Genomic DNA, 15,381 nt, shown 5'->3' with positions numbered 1-15,381 from the left:
AAAATTCATCCTCACTCAAGCCCCTAGCTCCTAGATTATATGGCTGATACATGTGAGAAATTCATCCAAGTTTGAGCTCCTAGCTCCAAGGTTAATGACTGATACAGCTGAGAAACTCATCCAATCTCAAGCCCCTAGTTCCAAGGTTACGTGGCTGATACATGTGAAAAACTCATCCAGTTTCGAGCCCCTAGCTCCAACTCAAGTGTGTTTCCCACAATCCTTGCTACCTGTATATTTTTAAGTTCACATCTTATTAGATCCACTTATATTGTAATTAATTTAATTTTAAGAGTGAAGTTGGCTAGAATTATTAGAAGGTTTTCAATGGCTACCTGCTTTCAAGTTAAATTTAATTTTTCATTAAATGATTTGTAACACAAAATTCTCCTTGTTCTCTTATCTGAACTCAGAATGGATATATATCTTCAATGTCACTTTCTATTCATATTATGGCAAATTTTCACTCTTTGTCACCTAATTTTAGTATTTATTAGAAGTGGGTAAAGAAAATTTGCAAGTTCCCAAACTTGATTGTATATTAGAATCACCTATGGAGCTTTTTAAAAGTATAAATTCTAATCTAGATGTACTTCTGTAAGAAAGTAGTTAAATAAACCATGGTGTACCCATTCATACATTCTAAACTCTGCAGCTATATGAAAGAATGAGAAGGCATTTTATGTATAGACATGAAACAGTCTTCAAGATATATGGTTAAGCAGGGAAGGTGTGTAGCAGTGATTTTTAAGAAAGATTTATAGCATATGTGCTTGTAAACCTAGAATTTCCCAAGTTAGTAAAAGTGGGTCCCTCTGGAGAGAGAAACCAGGGATGGGAAGTTCAAATGTGGATGGAGACACAATGCTATTTTGTATTACTCAAATTGTGTGTATTATTTTTACCGTGTGTATGCATTATCCATTTACTGTTTTAATTTTGAAACATTTGTCTGGCTCTACTCCCCAAAGAATCTGATTTAGCATTTCTGGGATAGGGCCAGGGAATCTGTATTTCTTAAGAACCCAGGTACTTATGTTGTAAAGTAGGGTATTAGATTAAACTAATACCTTAAAGATTAAACTGATCTTTAAAGTTTTGATAAATTCTAAAGTTATTTAACTCTATCTCTTAATGTGGAAATAGGAGGAAGAGGAAAGATGACAGCTGTGGCAGTAGCATAAGTTCATGACAGATAAATCTTTTTTCTGTCTCACTGGAGCCACCTATGTAGGAAACACCATCCTGACTTCTGGCTGAATGATCATGTGATTTGACAGAAAAAAGAACTCAGATAAGAAAACCTGTATCTAGTTGGGTTCTGTGAATATTTATAGAATTTCTCTGGACCGCTGATTTCTTAATGCATAAAATGAGGAGTGTTGACACTCATCAGCCAAAGACTACCACCCAATTAGTTAACAAAATCAGGTTTATTATTATTTCCTACATCAAGGGAGAGAGACTACACATCATGGAGAACTGTGAAGCATCTCCTAGGAGCTAAGTTAATGAAGGAACATGTATAGGGCTGTAGGGCCTGGAGTTAGTCATAGGACAGTTTTGGTGGAAATTGGTCAAAATTTCTAAACTATGAAGTTGCTGGAACAGTCAGTGGCCTTCTCTTTAAAACATGCAAGCCCATGCAGGGTTACTGTTAGATAATTTTGCCTATGGTTTTACCTTAAAACGTATGGATTTGAACAAACTGGTTTTTTAAAAGTTCACACTTAGTTTGTGATGAACATCACGGTTTTGGTTTAGTACAGCTTAATGGCCTGTGGGTCAAGGTACTTTTTGCAAATTGTGATTTCTTTTTCTATTTCAATTCTCAGTTCTTCTCTCCACCCACCCCCCCATAAGCTTACCCTGCTGTCAGTCATTTTTTACTTTATTAGGGGTCTTTACTTAGTAATATAATATTGGTTCTTATTTTTGTATTGTTTGAAGAGGAACCAATGTTCAGAATATAATACATTCTGTATATCAGCACCCAGAATTTAATATGCTTCAAAATATATGATTTGCTTCATTGTAGTTTACTACATTTAACATGCAAAATATTTAAAACATTAGGAGAAATATTAGTACCTCAATAGAAGCAGGAAGACCCTGTGGTATAATTCTAAATTTATTTTTTCCCAAACGCAGGTAGGATAGGCTCTTCAAAGGTTTGAAAGCTAGAGGATTGACATTGATTTCACTGAGGTTGTTTCCTTCCAATTCTAAGGTGACCAACTGATTTACGTCTATAAAAAAATAAAATTGAAATATTAGGATAATTGAAAAAATATACAATTTGTATAGCCCTTCAAAATGTCATATGAAATATTTCATTTATTGGAGGCAAATATTATAGCTTCTTTATCATTGTATCCCCCCACAGAGCTTTTTCCCAAATATATTCCATGTCCTAAATTTGCTCAGTCAATTCAGCTAGGGCCCAAATGCATGGTCCAGTGGAGAAGCAAATCTGACTTTGATCATTATTAAAGTACATGTCAGGACCAGAAGCAAGATTGAGGGGAGGGTGGCAGTGGCATTTTTAATTATTTTGGTCAGTAAAAGTTTAGAGGGAGATGAGGAGAATCAGGAAAATCCCCAGAGGCAGCAACAGCTGAACACAGCTTTGGAACTCAGGTAGACAAGAAGTAGAAGGTTGTAGAAGATTCTTCTTAGCTTTTGAAAAGACATGTAAATGTGAAGTGGTAGAGTAAGAGTGATTGGGAGTTTAATGCAATGAGTTTCCTTTTTCCAGGGCATATAAAGGGTTGGGAAACCCTCAGCCTCTGAAACGGGAAGTTAGAACAGTAAAGCAAAGCAGTAAATTCCAATGTAGAATGCAGCCAAATGGAAGTTTTGAAAGAAGGGCAATAAAAAGTTCTCTATGTATTCAGAGTGAGGTACCAAGAAAGCCCTTGGACATAAACAGATTTAAAAAAAAAACAAAAAACTATTTCTACTGGCCTTAGAATTGGTATGACACAGATCAATTGAGAGTTTAAACAAAGAATGGACAGCTCAGCAGTGATGATATCCAGAGGCATTTGAGTCAGACTTTCAGGGTGTAGCTTTGTGTTTTGTTCAGTCACAGGCATTGCCCTTTATGTGGCTCGTTCCTACTCTTAGCCATATTAGGGTTCCATTAGAGAAGCAGGGCTTGAAGCAAAAGCAGCAGACAGTACCATCAGAAGTACAGAGGATAAGTGCTCAGGTTACAAGGAGGAGATGGGAGTGATTGGAGAAAAATTAATGGTTGTAGAACTAGCGTTTGGCTCTTAAGGATAGAAAGATTTAGATAGAAATTTAGATAGAAAGGGGAGGAAATCCAGGCTAAACAACAAGGTGAATAAATGCAGGTTTAGAGCTCAGGTGGTTGTGCTCAGGGAGTAGAAAAGAGACCAGGCCTGACCTAGAGTGGCTGGTTTGGGCTGAGAATGGAATGGCAGGAGCAAAGGTTGGGTGGATAGGATAGAACTACACCATGGAAGGTTTCTGTACAAGTTTAAGTAGGGAAACGGCATGACTAAAGCTAAATTTTAAAACAATTAATCTGGTAGTAGTGTTTAGGATAAATGGAAAGACTGAGAAACAAGAAATAGGAGGCCGGTTGGTTAGTTGTGGTAAGTAGCTGTATTTCCTTCATATCCTCTTAAATTTCCAAAACTAAAAGATCTAGAAATCCAGCATACTTATGTAGAGCATAGTGGAAGTTTTGAAATGTAAGACAGTTTTCATTTAAAAATAGGTAATAGAGGAAGGCTAGTGGTTATTACATGACCTCACAGGAGAGAGAAACATAACACATAAAAATTGATGTTATTACATATTACTTTCCAATTATTCTCTAGTCTTTTATTTTTTTTGGCATGGGCAGGCACTGGGAATCAAACCCGGGTCTCCGGCAGGGCAGGTGAGAACTCTGCCTGCTGAGCCACCATGGCCTGCCCTCTCTAGTCTAGTTTTAGATTGTATTTATAGGAAACAAAGTAACAGAAAATTGGATGGCATTAAAGAAGGTTTGTTGTTGTAAGTCAGACTTCAGGTAGATGTTGAAAGAAGGTTTCATTAGCATAAAAAAGGGAGGAAGTCATTCTACTTGTGGGTGCTAGGGGAATGACATGAGCAAATTAATGGATATTGATAGAAGTATATAAGAACATGAATCTTGTAGGTATTCTTAGTGAATAACGACATATGTTCATTGCTAGAACGGCCTCAAGGATAATTGATTTTTATTTATTTCAGTTATTAGTGAAGACAGTTGAAGTGTGTCCAGTTTTTTCCTAGTCTCCCCTAGTTCTGCTTTTTATACCCTTTTCCCTCATTTATATGACCTTCCTTTTCTGCTTATTGGGTATGCATCAAGACATTCTTCTGCTTAAAAGTAAACTCTGCTTCTCCTACTGGGTAAATTCTAAACCCCTTAGCATATAAAACTCTTAACTATCTGATCCCTGCCTCATCTTGTGCTATTCGCACTCACATCATACACATCCTGTATGCCAATCTCAAAGAACTGCATGCAGTTCCCAGGGCATCCAAAATCTTTTCATTTCTTCATGCCTTTGCACATGCTGTTTTCTGTCCATGTAACACCCTCTCTCCCCTACTTGTCTAGAACTATAATGTGAAAGGACATGAGTGAAGAACTGCCATGAGAGAGAACAGAAGAGCACTGGCTCACTGATGGTCAGATTTGGCATTGAGTATTGGTCTGTGCTCAGGCTCACCCTCCTCGCTGCCTGCTAGCCTGCCTGTTCACTGTGGCAGGTCTCATAAGAGGTGTGAAATTCCAGCAACCGCAGCAGCTGAGAGAGAACTCACCACCCAGAGGGCCAGCCCTAGAGCAAGACTGAGAACTCAGTACCTGAGGGACCAGCGCTAAAGCACTAAGAACCTATTGCAAACAAAAGAAAAGCCCTCAACCTGCACAAGATTTCAGGGGAGATTTCTGGTGAGATGACAGCAGAGAGCCTTCTTATCGGACATCTGTGCAGGGCCAAGGCCTCTGCAGTGCTTGGACTTTGGAGACAGGAGGGGAGGGGGATGAATGGGAGGCCAGTGTACCCGGGACTGCACATAGAGAGGTTGGAAATAGTAGAAACACTTGTGCTTGAGGAGGACAGTTTGCTGTGGGAAACAACAGAAAGATATGTATGACAGTACCTTATATTTTATGATGTATCATTTTGATAATACAGCTAGAAATATGGTCTTCACACATAATTCACATGCAGCTCATTAGTACACTTGTTTTAAATTAAGTGTTCCCTTTGGTTTCTATTTTACTCAGCGGATAGAAATGGAATTTTCTATTGTCCTTTCCATATGACAAAGCCCATCAAAATTTATATCTATTAAATGTGTACCCTGAAATCCATCTGGAAAATGAGTATTTCCATAACTATGTAGTCCTCAAATTTGGCAGTTCTCATTACTATTGTTCTTCTCCCATCGCCTCCTTCAACTCCTGTGAGGTTTTTTGGGAGTAATAGGAAATTGCTTTATTCCTTTAAAACCTTAGTTTATCAACATTTACATAATAAACATAGTTCAAATCCAGTAAAGAAAAAGTGTTGAGCACTATACCTCAATAGTCATGCGAGGCTATTATGATGGTAAAAAGAAAAATTAAGTGTTTATCTTAAAGCATATGCTCTTATTAAAGATATTAGGTAGAAGTAAGTGAAAAACTAAATATTGACAATGTCTTTTTTATACAGCATTAAAAATGCGACAACTTCGTTATCCAGACATGGTAAAAAAATCAATTCCAGCAATATCAAATCTACCAAACATGGGGTGCACCATCACTAAAGCCTAATCCATCAGAAAGCCAGGACATCATGATAGTAATACATAAACGCACATTTGTTCATACTTGCCACCTAGTATGAATATAGCAGTATCTCAATTTCCTACAGCTACTCAGGACAAGCCCTCACAGAAACAAATATTTCAAAGCCAAAGATATAACCATAAAGTTCATGTACTATAGTTTATGTATTTCATTATAGGATAGTGTCTCAGCTTGATATTTTACTCACATTTTATACACAATTTGCCTGTGCTTGGTTTTAGGTTCCAGCACATGACAAACTAAAATAGAAAATACGGAGGGAGAGTTGTGGTGAAGTATATTGACTGTGTAAGAGTAATAGAGAAGACACAATCAACAGAGTTTATAAGTGCCTCGTGAGCAAGGCACTGTGTTAGTCACTGCCTAGGGAAATAAAATAAAAACGTAAATAAACACAAATGCAAAGTACAGGGTAGTTTGAGGAATATTTGGTGTAAAAATTAAAAGATTATGGATTTGTAGTATAGTGATTGTATTGTGGATAACAATAAACTGAAATCTTTGAGAGTTTTATTTGTGGTTGGGGTACTTTTTAAGACAACAGGCAGTTTACAATACATGTTAACTTTTCTATAGACAAATGCAAAGTACAGAGTAGTTTGAGGAACGGTTGGTATATCTATGGATTTGTAGTACAGTCATTGTATTGTGGATAATGATAAACTGAAATCTTTGAAAGAAAGTTAATTTGTGATTAGGGTACTTTTTAAGACAACAGGTAGTTTACAACACATTTTAATGTTTCATCAGTCAAAAATTAAAATAAGTTTTATCAAAGATTGTGGAAAGATGGTGAAGTAGGAAGCTTCAGAATTCAGTCCTTTCACTGAAACAACTATTAAACAGGCAGGAACCATCTGAAAGAACTACTTGAAACTCTGGAAGTCAGAAGAACACTGTACAACATCCAGGGAAGAGCAGGAGAAAGAGGTTGTTAAATTACGGTAAAGAATAGAAAATTACTCTCTCAGTTAGTGACAGGTGCCCATTCTCCACTCTCATGGCAAGCTGTCCTGGGGTCCAGACCCTGGCTAGCTCACCTGTGACAGAGAAGAACATAAAAATCTTCTTTCCCAAGACTAGGGTTGGACAAAGCTGATAACTACTCATGGCTTTTGATTAGTGAATTCAGATTGCAGGGGCCCGGACCTCAGGGCTATTGTTTCAACCTACCCAGACAAAGGCAACAGCAGACATTATTTCACCTTAACCAGACAAAGGCAGTGGTAGCATTGTTCCATCCCACCACACACAGGGCTGGTAGTAGTACAGACTTGGAGACATTGTACTTCCTCTGGGCTTCAAAGGACAGTTAGCTGAAGGGCTGCATTTGCTGGACTGGCCAGGAAAACTCAGCTTTGGGGAACCATCAGAGAAGCTACTGGCACCCTACTCGAACCCCTCCCCAAGGCCCCTTGGAGCCAGTGTGTGTCCCCTTTGTGGGTCCCTGGTCACGTTTTAGCTGGGAAAGACTGATGTGGGAAAGTCCTCTCTGGTATGCCCTCCTCCCAGAATTTGCCCTTCAGACAAAAGCAGCTTGACACAACAAAATGAGTGTAAAAATCTATAAGATAGACAGTCTGGGACAAAGGCCTGCTGCTATCCAACACCCAGGAGAGAAAGGTCTGTGTCCTAGGAAACACAGTGGACACCCAAACTCCTGTAAACAGGGGAACTCCAAAACAACTAACAAGCAAAACCCCAAGACAAGAGAGAGGCCCAGAAAGACAGGGAAAACCATGCATACTGCATTCACGTCGAGCAGACCTTCCTGATAGAAGGGCTGAAGCTCAAAAAGATCTCTGTCCTATCCCCAGATGGTTACAAAATCAGGAAGTAGACATCTCAGGGAATAAATTCTAAAGTTATGTTAAAATGTACTGTGTACAACAAAAGAATGTAAGACAAAGAAAGAGGAAATGATGGCTCATCCAAAGAAAGAGGATAAACATCCAAAAAACACTTAGGAAGAGGTCAAGAATGGAGACATACTAAGCAAAGCCTTTAAAAAAAATGATCTTAAGACCAAAAGGGAAAGAGTGAAATGAGACAAAAGAAAGTGTCCGTGGCTGAGAGATTCCAAACAGTTGAGAGGTTATTCTGGAAGTTATTCTTACGCATTAAATAGATATCACCTTGTTAGTCAAGATGTAGTGGAGAGGCTGGAGGGAACTGCCTGAAAATGTGGAGCTGTGCTCCAGCAGCCATGTTTCTTGAAGAAGACTGTATAATGATATAGCCTTCACAATGTGACTATCTGGTTGTAAAAACCTCGTGTCTGATGCTCCTTTTTTCTACCTTATCAACAGATGAGTAAAATATATGGAATAAAGAAGAATGATAGGGGGAACAAATGTTAAAATAAATTTAGGGTGAAATGCTGGTGATAGTGAGAGAGAGGGGTGGGGGGTATGGTATGTATGAATTTTTTTCTGTTTTCTTTTTATTTCTATTTCTGAATAGATGCAAATGTTATCAGAAATGATCATGATGATGAATATGCAACTATTTGATGATATTGTGAATTACTGATTATATATGTAGAATGGAATGATCATAAGTTAAGAATGTTTGCTTTTGTTTGTTGTTATACATTTTTTAATAAAAAATAATAAAAAGTAAAATAATAAAAAAAGAGATTCTTTGCATGCAGTAATTGAAAGAGTGAGGCCTACCTCGTTTTACCTAACTGCTTACCAGCTTGTCTTTACCTCAATGCAGCAGAATTTGTGTGAATACTGTCATAATGAAATTTTCAGAATTGTAAATATTAGAGGTGACTCCCCCCCACCCTTGGATATAGTGCATCAATAAGATGAGTTGGCAGAGAACTGTTATTTAAATATGATCCATATTTTAAATTAGGAAATTCTGGAATACACTGATTATAATAGACACCATTGTACTTGCTACCCAGATTTGACAAAGGATAACGTTTTGTCATATTTGCTTCAGATCTTTCACAGTTAATGTCTCAATTTTACTCTGAAATATGGCTCATCATCTATCTGTCTTCATCTCCTTCTTTCTTTGTACAATGCACCAGGGAGGAGAGAGGGTGCTTTCTTCCTCTTTCATTTTTCTTATAATTAGGGCTAGGAAGAGTGCACCTCCCCTTCCTCTTTTTTCTAGTCAGAACCTCCTATACACAAAATGTTATGATGATATTGTGAATTACTGATTATATATGTCGAACGAAATGATCAAAAGTTAAGAATGTTTGCGTTTGTTTGGTGTTTTTTGGTATTTTTTTAAAAAATCTAAAAATTAATTTTAAAAAAGATCTTAAAATGCTCAAGGAGATGAAGAAATATATAGAGAAAGAACTAAAGGATATCAGGAAAACAACAAATGAGCAATATGGGAATCTTAGTAAAGAGATGGAAATTTTAAAAAGGAACCACAAGGAACTACTGGAGTTGAAGACCACAGTAACTAAAATGAAAAACTCCAAGGAAGGTTTCAAGAACAGATTGGAGCTAGCAGAAAAAATAATCTGTGAACTTGAAGACAAGACACTTGAAAGAGTCAGGCTGAGGAGCAGAAAGAATTATACAAAGTGAAAATAGCCTTAGACAGCTCTGGACACCATCAAGTACACCAGTATACACATTATGGGACTCCCACAAAGAGAATAAAGGGAATAAAGGGAAGGGAGCACAAGGAATATTCAAAGAAATAATAATAGAGAACTTCTGAAATTTAGTGTGCTAATTTGAAATTGTTATATACCCCAGAAAAGCCATGTTTTCTATCCTGAACCAATCTTGTGGGAGCAGCCAAGTTCTATAATCCTGATTCATTGTTGGGTGGAACATTTGATTAGATTGTTTGCATGGAGATTGACTCACCCAACTGTGAGTGTACCTTTGATTAGATTATCTCCATGGAGATGTGACCTGCCCAATTGTGAGTGTGCCCTTTTGATTAAGGCTCTGCCCATTCAAGGTGGGTCTTTATTAGTTTGCTGGAGTCCTTTAAAAGGGAACCATGTTGGAGTTGCTTCAGAGCCAACAGAGAGGCAGACATTTGGAGATGCTTGGAGTGCTGACATAGAGAGCAGACACCTAGATGCGATGTCACCATGTGTCTTCCCATGAGAAGCTAAGCAGAGTTGTGTCCCAGAGATACAGCTAAGTGAAGGCCCACAGATGCTTAAAGAGGAAACCACTGGCATCTGAAGCTGGAATGGAATTGGGAGCAAGAACCAGCAGGCACCAGTTATATAGCTTCCCATGTAACAGACATTGGCCTTTCTTGAATCAAGGTATCTCACTTATGGTATCTCACTTATGGTATCCACCTATGAATCAAGGTATCTCACTTATGGTATCTCACTTATGGCTTAGAATTATAAACTTGTAACTTAATAAATTCCCTTTATAAAAACCAACCCATTTCTGGTATATTATATTTCTGGCAGCATTAACAAACTAAAACACTTAGGAAAAGACATGAATAGGTACATCCAAGAAGCCCAGAAAACACTGGATGAATATGAAGAAAAATACACCCCATCATATGTTGATTACATTATCAAAATATTTGGAAACCACACATCCAATAAAGCTTTAATATCCAGAATGTATAAACAAATTCTTCAACTTAACAAGAGGACACACAACCCAATTTAAGAATGATTGGAAGGTTTGAACAGATATCTCTTCAAAGAAGGTATACAGATGGCCCAAAAGCCATGAAAAGATGCCCAATATCATTAGCCATCAGGGAAATTCAAATCCAACCCACAATGAGATACCATTTCACACCCATTACGAATGGCTACTATTAAAAAAAGAATGGAAACTAACAAGTATTGCAGAGGATGCTGAGAAATAGGAATACTCTTTCACAGCTGGTGGCAGTGTAAAATGGTGCAGTCACCGTGGAAGACAGTTTGACAGTTCCTCAGAAAGCTAAGTATAGAACTACCATATAACCTAGCAATCCCACTACTAGGTATATACCCAGAAGAATTGAAAGCAGGGACTCGAACAGATAGTTGCACATGAATGTTCATAGCAGCATTATTCACAATTGCCAAAAGATGAAAGCAATCCATGTGTCTATCATCCAATGAATGGATAAATAAAATGTGATATATACATACATTGGAATATTATTCACTGTAAAAAGGAATGAAATCCTGATATATGTATCAACATGGATAAACCTTGAAGACATACTGAGTGAAATAAGCCAAAACCAAAAAGACAGTTGTATGATCTCACTGATTTGAAATAATTACAATAAGCAAATTCATAGAGTCAGAATCTCGAATACAGGTTATCAGGGGATGGGTTGGGATAGGGAATTGGAAGTTAGGGCTCAAAATGTACAATGTTCCTATCTGAATGATAGAAATGTTTTGGTAATGGATGGTAGCACAATATTTTGAACACAACAGTACTAAAATGTATACCTGAATTTGATGGATTGTATATATGGTAACAGAATAAAATTTTTTTTTAAATGTTCTTGGAAGTACACTACACAGTGAACACTAAGTGAAACCATGGACTTTAGTTAATAGTACAATTCTAAAAATGTTCTATCACCAACTGTAGCAAATGTTCTACACCAATGCAAGGTGTTGATGGTGAGGTGGTGTATGGGAATCTTGAATTTTATGCATGATTGCTTTGCAAACCCACAATTTCTGTAATAAGAAAAAAAGTTTTCTCAACTTAAATGATAAAGTGACCTAACAATTTTCATTATCTCTTCATTTAGCAATACTTTAAATAAAATTTCCACACAACTATAGAAGAAAGGTTAGAAGGAAACATAATAAAAAAAAAATTAAAACCTGATAAACTTTCTTCATCAATAGCCTGAAGATGGTTCTCATTGATTTTAAGTTCTTCTAATGTACATGGTAATTCTGAAGGAATCTGTGTCAGTTTGTTTCCATCCATATTCAGACGTGTTAACTTCTTCAGAAGCTTAAAAAACAAATCCCAAAATTACCTTTTCATCTGCTTTCAGATCTTCCTTAATGATCAATTTGAAGTAGTCAGTTAAAAATATCACTTAGACAGTAATGCCTGGGCCACATTAGAAATCCCCATATTTGCCTTGCCAGGTAGAATGAATTGGACGATACTGATCCTGTTAATAACATATTCTCAGGAGTTTTCAGTAAATTGCATTTTATGATTATCTGGTCCACTCACCCACATTTATATTGCAGCTTCAATAAGTGGGAAAAGGTCACTCTTGCCACTGAATTGGTCATATTTTGCTAGATCTTAGGTTATCACCCTAATAACAATGACACAAAATTAAACCATACAGTGATCTGATCTATCATCAATGCTGACAATAAGATACTAATTTTAATCCTTTCAACATATTTATAAATTTCAGTTTCCTATCGACACCAAGTAGAAACAGTGTCATAAAATAGAACTAATTTTAAAAAAAGTTTGAATAGTACACAGGTGGTCCAATGGTAGAACGCTCGCCTTCCATGTGGGATACCCGATTTCAATTCCCAGACCATGCATTCTCCCCCCCCCCCAAAAAAATAGAACTAGTTATTGTGGAAATATTTCAAGTATAAGTGCTTCTAATATTGCAAGGTATTTCTACATAACACCCAAATAATTTTCAGTGTCTGGGAAAAGGTGCATTTTCACGTTTGGAATTGCGTGGTCCTGGGGCAAACCTAGCCTCTGCCAATAAAAGTGGAGGCCGCATGGAATGGTTTATTCTCCATTTCTCATGTTCAAATTTTACCTATTTTGGAATGGGAAAGAGAGTCCCAAAACAAGAAAAGGAGGTAATTTCCTACAATATCTTCATCTGGATAAAGAAAAAGTCTTCCCTAATACCAGTGTTTTTCTGTCATAAGACTAAGGAGTACCTTGTGAAACTGGAGCTCGTTATGCCACTCTAGACTCGAATGTAAACCAGGAGAATGAGAAAGGCCAATGATGTGACCATAAAGTGGACAGAATATAGTGGATGGTAGACTGTCCAATGGAATAAAAGTTTGATCTAGTGGGATGTAGGGTGTTCTGTTCATGACTTTTTAAAGAGCATACATTATGTGTATTTGTTTACACACATGAGCCCTTCTTATCTTGCTTATACCTTTGTTTCTCTGAAATTCCTCAATCCACTCTTCTCCTTTTTTAAAAAAAATTTTTAGTCAAATCTGTACTGTCACAGGTTTATTCTATGCTGTTTCCTATTCTCGCTCTTTCTTTTCTACAGTCTTACTCCGTGCTAACTTTCCTCTTAGCTTGTTTGTTCTTCCAGAACCCCTCCTGCCATAGTATAGCCTTCTTCAGATTTTGTCCATTGCACAAAAATAAGGAAGCACTATCTTGTTAACCTGAAACTGTTAAGAGAATTTCCAGATGAGTCTCCTCTATTCCGAGAAAATACTTTATGTGCCTAAGAGACTATTTTTCACTATGTCTTCAGCTACCTGGGAGAAACTACTCCATAAGTTCAAAACATTAGTTTTGTCACTGATGTTATTGTTGATGTCAAGAATGAAGCTAGAAATATATAGGATAACAAACTATATTCAAGATAAAACATGAATGTAGTTTAGGGACATCAGAGAGGAGAATTCCTTTAAAACAATTTTTTTTTAAATTTTCTCAAAAAAGAAACTTTTTTGAAAAGATAGGAAAAAACTATCAGTTAAAAATACTTTACTCTTCCTTCCTTCCCCCGCCCCCTCAACCATTATCAATTTACATCATACAGGAAAACAGTATAAATATGTTACTCACAAATTAGATTATAATGTTTACCTTGAAAGCTTTGGGGCCTATGCCTGAAGAGGTGATATTATTTTTGCTCAGATCAAGCCTTTCCAAATTAGGTAATCCATTAAATGCTTCATCTGGAATGGAAGTGATGGCATTCCCTAGGACAGACAGCAGTGTGTGTTTTAGGCACATGTACATACAAATATGTACATGAACATAAAAAGAGATTTATTTGGAGGAGAGAACAATACTCAGAACAAAAACAGAATAGATCAGCCAGTGATCTTTGGAGATGAAGAAGGAAAATACCTCCTGGGGAGCTTCATGAAACAGGTAGCCAGGAGAGAAAGCTAGCAGATGACGCCATGTTCACCACGTGCCCTTCCAGACAAGAGAGAAACCCTGAACATGTTCACCACGTGCCTTTCCACTTAAGAGAAAAACACTGAACTTCACTGGCCTTCTTGAATCAAGGTATCATTCCCTGGATGCCTTAGATTGGACATTTCTATAGACTTGGTTTAATTGGGAAATTTCTATGACCTAAAAACATTAACTTGCAACTTATTAAACTCCCATTAAAAAAAAAACACAAAATAGATATGCTCTCAACAAATGTGTGCTTAGAAAAATAAGAAAACTGAAACTAGGTTGTGTTACATAGTCAAAATTTTCTAAGGACTTGTATTCTAGTACATCATGTGTTAGATGAAGCTGCTTAAAGCAGCCTGAATGTGGTCTGCTTGACAATTCTATTAGTATTATGCAGTTTACAACAAAGATGTATCTCTGGAAGGTTATAGCAAAATTGATTTTTATAGTTCTTCATATTCACTTTCTTAGACCCTGGACTGAAAATTGCTATTTTTATTGATGAAATCTCAGGCAAATTACTTGCCTTTAAGCATCAATTTCCTTCTCTAAATAGGAAGTTTAGGAAGATAATCCTTCAGACTCCCTCCAAATCTAACATTATTCTTTTATTAATTTTGTCCTTGTCTCTATTTTATCTTCAATCTACAAAAATTCCTACATGCTTCAGTTTCACTGATTTTTGGCATTTGATATTTGGTCAAATAAAGTAGTCAGTGATTGTAAACATAGAAAACAAGCTTACCAGAAGTCATAAAAACTATAAAAAACAATATGGGGATCTTGTCAAGCCATGAATTATAAGACAGTGTGACTAACCAGGGGTCATTTATCTTTCATAAGACTTTAGCTTACCATAACCAGGTTTTCTTAATGCAAAATGTACCCAGCATGCAGCCAAAGCAGGAAGGAAGCAGTGTTGGAGCTGCAGGTCTCTAGGTAAGAGAGCTGATCATAATGAAAGTGGAGTGAAAATCCTAATTTAGGAAAGGTCATCGAAGCTGCTAGTAAATTTGACACTGGCACTGTCCTATCACAGACTGGTCATTCCTGATCAGCAGTGTTGGCCTTTATTTATTGAGAATTTATTTCTATGTTATTATATTTTAGAGTTGAAAAAAACGTGAATGGGTCCTACTCCCTGAGCAGTTTCTCTTGGGTCACTCCCTTATAAGTTACTTGCACCAAAATTCTCATCCTGGGGTCACTTTTGGAGTCCCTGACCTGAGTCAGTGGTGAACATAGCAGCCAAGGAGTCACCCTCCTCTTGAAACACGCTTTGAAACCCCATTCAGATATTCAGATTCTCTGATGCCTGCACCTTCAGGGTCATCCTCTGGCGTGGATGAACGCCAGAGGATGACCTGGCATTCATTGTCAACCAGATGAACGTCCAGGCCCTCCCAGAGTCAGTCT

The 15,381-nt window shown here is 37.1% G+C and overlaps 2 protein-coding genes across 8 annotated transcripts in view; one reads left to right on the top strand and one right to left on the bottom strand.

The window, feature by feature from the left end:
• The window catches only part of CENPP (centromere protein P), a 387,615-nt gene that overhangs the window by 247,829 nt on the left and 124,405 nt on the right, over nucleotides 1-15,381 (top strand). The window lies entirely within an intron of this gene.
• ECM2 (extracellular matrix protein 2) overlaps nucleotides 1-15,381 on the bottom strand; it is a 96,957-nt gene that overhangs the window by 12,361 nt on the left and 69,215 nt on the right. For all 3 annotated transcript variants that reach the window (XM_077138758.1, XM_077138749.1, XM_077138769.1), the window contains exons 5-7: nucleotides 13,636-13,751; nucleotides 11,673-11,808; nucleotides 2,092-2,249 (exon numbers count right to left, since the gene is read on the bottom strand). In XM_077138758.1, coding sequence (XP_076994873.1) covers nucleotides 2,092-2,249; nucleotides 11,673-11,808; nucleotides 13,636-13,751 — 410 coding nt within the window. The remainder of the gene's footprint in view (nucleotides 1-2,091; nucleotides 2,250-11,672; nucleotides 11,809-13,635; nucleotides 13,752-15,381) is intronic.

The sequence above is a fragment of the Tamandua tetradactyla genome, chromosome 2, assembly GCF_023851605.1.
Source record: "Tamandua tetradactyla isolate mTamTet1 chromosome 2, mTamTet1.pri, whole genome shotgun sequence".
NCBI classification, from domain to species: Eukaryota; Metazoa; Chordata; class Mammalia; order Pilosa; family Myrmecophagidae; genus Tamandua; species Tamandua tetradactyla.
The sequence above is the reverse complement of the archived record's forward strand: the minus strand, read 5'-3'. Positions and strand labels throughout refer to the sequence as shown.